At 43.1% G+C, this 7,886-nt stretch overlaps 1 protein-coding gene across 2 annotated transcripts in view; it reads right to left on the bottom strand.

Moving 5' to 3' along the window:
* Window positions 1–5,216: 5,216 nt before the first annotated feature.
* The window catches only part of LOC140458588 (sorbitol dehydrogenase-like), a 67,476-nt gene continuing 64,806 nt past the window's right edge, over window positions 5,217–7,886 (bottom strand). Inside the window, exon 9 of one of the 2 annotated variants that reach the window (XM_072553345.1) lies at window positions 5,217–5,802. In XM_072553345.1, coding sequence (XP_072409446.1) covers window positions 5,655–5,802 — 148 coding nt within the window. In that variant the 3' untranslated portion in view covers window positions 5,217–5,654. The remainder of the gene's footprint in view (window positions 5,803–7,886) is intronic. The other variant, XM_072553344.1, reaches the window with a different exon arrangement.

Here is a 7,886-nt window from a genome sequence, read left to right as displayed (position 1 = left end):
TCTTCACTGGCAATTATATTCCATCCAAGGTCCCTTGATAATTGCCTTGGTCTCAGCGCCCAAAAGCTATTGGCATCTTATTTTCTTTTCATTGTGAAACAGCAAACTGACCTCTACATAGAGAACTTTATTAGCTTTTCCTCATGTGAATTCTGAGCTCCTGTTATGTCTCTGGCTGCTGCCTCTACATTAGTGTGCTGATCATCCTCTCCCTCCAGCTCTCTTGGTTGTGACTCTGCTTTGTGTCTCACTACATGGATTCTGTGTTGACTTCATTCAAGGTGTACCATCTCCAGGTTGAGGGTCACCAGGGCACTTGACTCAGTATTTCTTATTATTCAAGGAAATTGCAATTGATCCCAATAGAAACTCTTCAAAATACTTTTCAAAAAATATAAACAATTGTAGATTCCCTAAACATTTGAAAGTCAAGATTTTCTTTCTGATGGACTGTTTCAAGGTCTCTCGTCTAGAATTGGAAAGGTTCATCCATTTTGTGGCCAATTTCCACCTTGCCCTCACTTTCACCTGGTCGACCTCTGACGCCTCCCTTCCCTTCCCCGACATCTATTTCCATTTCTGGGTAAAGCTGGCCGCTAATATCCACTATAAACCCACCGACTCCCACAGCTACCTGGACTATACATCCTTGCACACTACTTTTTGTAAAGACTGCATTCCATTCTCCCAATTCCTCTGACTCTGTCACGTATGTTCCGATGAGGCCAACTTCGACGAGGGAACTTCCAAAACGTTATTAAGTATATTTTCAGCTCTTCAATATTGACAAAGTTCATAGTGGTTCCATCTCTTATAAATTGCTTAATTGTGCTTAATGGCAATTAAATTGTCCCATTTGCAACGTGCCATCGCGGATCTTTAATCTTCTTGTGCAATCGCTTAGCTCCATGTTCAGTGTACTGTCCTGCCTCAAACGTCAGCCTCACTGTCCTGTTGTATGAGTTACGTAACTCTACAAATTGGAATTTTAATGCACTGGGTCAGTACTGTTTCAAATGCTGCTTTTTTACACTTCAGAATCACCTAAGGTTCAAGGTGGACTTCGGGACAGGCAGCAGAGGAAAGTGGCCGAGCAGAGGCTGATAGCTAAGTTCGGTACCCATAGGGAGGGCCTCAACCGGGACCTTGGGTTCACGTCACATTACAGGTGATCACCATTGCACTACACACACACACAGATATTCGTACACACACACACTCTCACATACACACGGACACAGGTACACACAGACGCACACACAGACACCCACACACACCCTTATAGACACACACACTCCCACACATGCACCCCCTCACAGACTTAAGACACGCTGCACTCACTACACACACACACACACACATACACTTTCTCACACTCACAACCCCCACCTCAGACAGACACACACACACAGACAAAGACCCACATGCACACATATATTTTGTGTGGTGATTTTTTTTGTACTTGCAGAGTTACATTGCACTTTGCTCAAAAACCACATACATTCATGTATAGAATTCTGAGGTCATAAACTGCATGAATTTATGTAAAACTCTGTTATCTCACTTTTTAGATTGGAATCAATCTAAACATCAGGTCATAGACAGGGAACACAGGGGGCTAACACCTTCAACATATTGTCTAGCTATCACCATTGTTAACAGCTAACCCGAGAATGCAACTTTTAAAAAAAGGGTTTTGTGATTTACACATGAAAAAAGTGAAACTATCACTGTATTCTAACAGATGAAAGGCTTAACAGACAATCAATTCTTCAATGTATAATTTCAGTTACATCACATTGCAAATTTTTGCTATAAATTCTGTGTTACGATCGAGCCCTCCACAATCACCTGATGAAGGAGCGTCGCTCCGAAAGCTAGTGTGCTTCCAATTAAACCTGTTGGACTATAACCTGGTGTTGTGTGATTTTTAACTTTGTACAGCCCAGTCCAACACTGGCATCTCCGAATCATGACCTAAGGATTAATGTGATTGCCTATTCCGGAAAGTGGCCCTCCAAAGTAGAATGTTTTTCCCTGTTTTTACATGAAAGTACAGTCAGACCCAGGGAGTTGGCATTTTCTTTGACATAAGAGCTCTTGTGATGTAGTGGTAGTGTCCCTACCTCTGAACCAGTAGGCCTGGCTTCAAGTACCCCACTCCAGAAACATGTCTGAACAGTTCATTTAGAAAATATCTGCAATCTTTGGCATTGTATTTTAAATTAAAGTATGTATTTCATCTTTTCCCAGTTGTAAGATGTGCTCTAACAGATTAACAGCTGTTAATAGCAGAAGACTACCAAACATATATTGTTCATTTTAGCCTCTCAATCAAGATCAACAAAAGACATTTGGTACATCTGCACATTGTGTGTGGATTTTGTAGATAAAAGGGATGTCATTGTTTATAAAACACGAACAGAATGCCAAACCAACTGGTGCTTGCTGATGGTTCTACTCATAGAGACATAAAGCATGGAAACAGACCCCTTGGTCCAACGAGTCCATGCCGAATGTAGTCCCAAACTAAACTAGTCCCACCTACCTGCTCCTGGCCCATATCCTTCTAAACCTTTCCTATTCTTGTACTTATCCAAATGTCTTTAAAACATTGTAATTGTACCCATATTCACCACTTCCTCGGGAAGTTCATTCCACACACGAACCACCCTCTGTGTAAAACATTTGCTCTTCCCACCTTTAAAATGTACTCCCAGTCTTAAAATCCCTCATCCTTGAGAAAATCTTACAATGCTTCTTTATTTCATTCTATCAACATAACCTGTATTAGCTTTGCCCTCACATTTTTAATCTATCTTCCCCTTAAAGATATCTATGCCCTCCAGTCTCAACTACTCCAAGTGGTAGAATGTTCTCCTTTCCAATCACTTTTCGGCCTTGACTGAATTTCCCCATTGGATTTATCAGTGAATTTATACACAGTGCATAATTCTACTCTCCACCACCATAGTTCATAATAACAAAAGACAGCTATTTGCTGTAGATTAGTCAGGTTGTTATCATTTTAAGAAACCACAACCGTGTTTGCTTCCTGTTGATTGCAATCTATTTCAAATATATGTGCATGCTTCTAATAATGTCAACATTTCACTGATTGATTACTAGACCATATTGATTCAAGTGAGGTTTAACATGACAATGGCTGACTGAGTACTTCAATGCCTTTTACTCAACCCTCTACACAATTGACAATCAAAAATCTACAGTGGGAATACAGGAGCAGGAGTATACAGGAGCAGCCCTGCTCTACCATTCAGTATGGTCACAGTTGGTCATGTAAATCAGTACCTCTTGTTCACTGGATATGGGCAGCATTGGCGAGGCCAGCATTTATTGCTCATTCCTTACTGCCCAGACAGTAATTAAGAGTTAATCTGTGGGTTTGGAGTCACATGCAGGCCAGACCAGGTAAGGACAGTCATTTCCTTCCCACAAAGACATTAGGTTCTTCCCGACAATGAAGAACCGTTTCATAGTCGTTATTTGACTCTTAATTTCAGTTTTTTCCATCGTTTACCATGCAGAATTTGATCCCGAGTCCCAGAACTTGACCTGATCCTCTGGATTAACAGTCTAGCAGTAATACCACTAGGTCATCACCTCCTCTGTGCTTATCCCCCACTCCCTCCCTGTAAACTTGATCCCTTTAGCCCTAAGAACTATATCCAACACCTTGGAGTCATGTTCATTGAGTCATGCAGCACAGAGGAGGCCTTTTAACCCATCAAGTCTGCACTGACGTATCTACATGAATCCCACTTTCCAGCACTTGGCCTAGAGAATGGTCCATTCCAAGTGCTCATCCATATACTTTTGAAAGGCTGTGAGGATTCACGCCACAACCACCCTCCCAGGCACTGCATTCCACATTCCCACTAATGTTTGGGTAAAATACATTTTCCTCCAATTGTTTCTAAACCTCCTGCTCTTATCAATCTCTTCCTTATACATACTCAAAGACTGAGCCCCCAAAGCCATCAGTGGTAGAGAATTCCAAAGGTTCATAACCCTCTGAGTAAAAACAAATTCTCCTCAACTTGGACCTAAGTGGGATTCCCCTTATATTTAAATTGTCCTCTCTGGTTCTAGATTCCCCAGCCAAGGGGAAATATCTAACCAAAAGTCTACACATTTTTAAAGTGTTGTGCAAGGTTCAATGAGATCATCTGTCATTCTTCAAAATGCTGGAGAATACACACCCAATTTGCCTAATCTCTCTTCATAGTTCCACTATCCCATGAACCTTTGTTACACTCTCTTTCTTTGGCAATAACATGTTTTCTGAGACAAAAGCAAATTGCTCAACAGGTCGGGCAGCATCTCTGGAGAGAAGTCAGATTTAATGTTTCAGGTCCAGTGACCTTTCCTCAGAGCTGATGGTCAAAGTTAGAAATCACACAACACCAGGTTATAATCCAACTAACTTTCGGAGCGCTGCTCCTTCATCCTGGTATTGTGTGGTTTATAACTTTATCCACCCCAGTCCAACACCGGCTCCTCCACATCAGAACTGATGGTAGTTAGGAAAAGGTTGTCCTTTATGTAGAAGATAGGGTGAAGGGAGGGGATAAGGAGTAAACAGTAGGTGGAGATAGAGCCCAAAGAGAGACTATAATGATCAACCTTGGAGAATGGATAGCTGCTAATGGGCACAATTGAGGCTAACAATTGGTTGTGTGTAATAGCAGGGCATTGATAACAAGGTCTGGTGTGTAGGGGTTGGGGTAAGAATATGGGAGAAGGCGCTTCAAGCCCTAAAATTGTTGAACTCAATTCTTTCTGAGATAAGGAGGCCAAAATTACACACACCATCCAGGTACGGTCTAACTAAGGGCCCAAGTAATGGAAGCAAAATGACCAAGCTCTGGAGGTGCAGTTAAAAAGAGAGTTGTGGTCTTTTAATACACAAAATGTAAAGCAACAGGTCAACAGGCCATTTGGCCCAACTGGTCCATTCTGTATGTATGCTCTGTGTCCTTCTGTTTACTTTATTGCACTGTCACCTATGTCTTTATTCTTCAAGAATCATCTCAGGATGGTTCAGCTGCATTTGAATGCAGGTCTTGGAGGTGCTGGGGATGCAGGGGGAGGGCAAGGGGGAAGGGGAGAAACAGAGGGATGCTTATGAATGACTTACTCTGCCAATCCACAGGGGCATTGACATTCTCTGTTTCAATCACGTTGTTTGCACTGCAATTAGGTCACGCACATTGAAGACGGGAAAGCGATAGGCAAATGGCAGATGATTAATTAGCTTCACAGCTAATTTGAGCTATCCTGAGGTCACAGAAGTCGTTGTACAAATACAAGTTTCTTCCTTTGAACTGATTCTGTTTATTTTATAAATCTCATTATTGATCGCATCAAAATGTTCACTGGAACCCAAAAACAAGACTCAAGGGGAGACTGAAGTTAAAGTTGGAGTCCAGGTTGAAACAGGAAGAAAATGGAGAATACAGCTTTAATCAAAGGAAACATTTTAAAATTGCCAATTTAATTACAAAGCCTCCATGATTATCGACAAAACCCCCTTTCAATTGTTAACACATCGCCCCAGAGTGTGCTGCAGGCCATGAGAGTTAATGAGTCCAGGCTCACATGCTGAGGAACCTGTAAAAGGAGTCTCCCCCTTAGTCACATTTCAGCATCACTTTAATTCCTAGCCGTTTCCTTGTGGTCTCAAATGCCTCAATGGCCTGGTCCAGTGAGAAACGATGTGTGATCAGAGGTTTCACGTCCACCTTCTTTGAAGCCAACATAGCAATCGCCATGGGATACCTGATATGGAGAACACAGAGGGAACACAACAAATTAAAAGCAGGCCATTCAACCCCTCAGGCCTGTTCTGACAATGAATAAGAACATGGTTGGTCTAATTGTGGCCTCAACTATATTTTCAGGTTTGATGTCTCAAAAACTCTTCAAAAGTCTGGTCGATTGAAAATGGACTTGATACAGCCTTGAATAGCCTCATGGTGGCCTGGTGGCCCAGTGATTAGCACTGCTGCCTCACAGCGCTAGGGACCCAGGTTCAATTCCACCCTCGAGTTTGCACATTCTCCCTGTATCTGTTTCATCCAGGTGCTCCAGTTTCCTCCCACTATCCAAAGATGTGCAGGTTAAGGTGGATTAGCCACATTGCACTGCCTATGGTGCCCAGTGTTGGGCAGGCTGGGTGGACTAGCCATAGGGAATGCAGGGGTAGGGTAGGTATGGGTGGGATGCTCTCCAAAGGGTTGGTGTGGACTCAATGGCCTGCTCTCACCCTGTAGGGCTTTTCTGAATATGTTCAGTGACAGCCTCCAGCTCTCTGAGGAAGAGAATGCCAGAAACTAATGATCCTCAGAGATATATTTTCTCTTCATCTGTGACTTAAATGAGAAAGCATTAATTTTTAAACTATGCCCACAGTTCTGACACATCCACAAGAGAAACACCCTGTCAGCCACCACCCTGTCAGGTTCCCTCAGGAGCTTACTAATTTCAATATGATCGCCTCTCATTCTTCAAAATGCCAATAGATACGGGCCCAACCTGTCTGACATTTTCTCACAAGATAACCACTTTATCCTCAGAATCAGACAAATGGACCTTCTTTGGACAGCTATTATATTCTTTCGGAAGGAAGCAGACCAAAGCTGTGCAATGCTTAACCATACTTCATATTTTGTGTACCTAGCTGAATAACATTTGAAAAAAATAACTTGCATTCACACCAAAGCTGATAATACAAACACATTCCGTAGCACCTAATAGGACACTATCGAACAAAACTTGGCACCGAGCCACATTAAGATCAAAGAGATCAGGTTTTGAGGATTAGATTAGATTACCTACAGTGTGGAAACAGGCCCTTCGGCCCTACAAGTCCACACCAACCTGCCAAAGCGCAGCCCATCCACACCAATTCCCCTACACCTAACACTACGGGCAATGTAGCATGGCCAATTCACCTAACCTGCACATTTTTTTTGGACTGTGGGAGGAAACCGGAGCACCCGGAGGAAACCCACACAGACACGGGGAGAATGTGCAAACTCCACACAGTCAGTCGCCTGAGGCGGGAATTGAACCCAGGTCTCTGGCGCTGTGAGGCAGCAGTGCTAACTATTGTGCCACTGTGCCTCCCACAGAAGGGAGAGAGAGATGGGGTGGGCAGAGATATGGGGGGAGAGAGAGAGATGTGAGAGAGAGAGATGGAGTGGGCAGAGATATGTGGGGGTGAGGGAGATGAGCGAGAGAGAGATGGGGTGGGCAGAGATATGAGGGGGGAGAGGGAGATGAGAGAGAGTTGGGGTGGGCTGCGATATGGGGGGAAAGGGAGATGAGAAAGAGAGATAGAGGGAGAAAGATGATGCTTGAGACAGAGAGTTGGAGAGACATAGAGAAAAAGAGGTGGAGGGAAGAGAAAGACAGGAAAGAGAGCAAATGTGAAAGAGTTTAAGGGAGAGAGAGTTATAGTCATAGAGTCATACAAGCACGGAAACTGACGATTCGTTCCAACCAGCCCATGCCGAACATAATCCCAAATTAAACTAGTCCCACCTGCCTGCTCCTGGCCCATATCCCTCCAAGCATTTCTTATTCATGTACCTATCCAAATGTCTTTTAAAGTTTGTGACTGTACCCACATCCATTACTTCCTCTGAAAGTTCATTCCATACACGAACCGGTCTCTATGTAAAAAAATTGCTCCAATGCCTGTTTTAAATATTTCTCCTCTCATTTTAAAAATGTGTCCCCTAATGCTGAAATCCCTCACCCCAGGGAAACGATGCCCAAATTTCAGACTCGCTATACCCTTCGAGATTTTGTAAACCTCTAGAAGTTCACCTCTTAACCTCTTAGTGAAAACCGCCCCA

The sequence above is a fragment of the Chiloscyllium punctatum genome, chromosome 33 (assembly GCF_047496795.1).
Source record: "Chiloscyllium punctatum isolate Juve2018m chromosome 33, sChiPun1.3, whole genome shotgun sequence".
Classification (NCBI taxonomy): domain Eukaryota; kingdom Metazoa; phylum Chordata; class Chondrichthyes; order Orectolobiformes; family Hemiscylliidae; genus Chiloscyllium; species Chiloscyllium punctatum.
The sequence above is the reverse complement of the archived record's forward strand: the minus strand, read 5'-3'. Positions and strand labels throughout refer to the sequence as shown.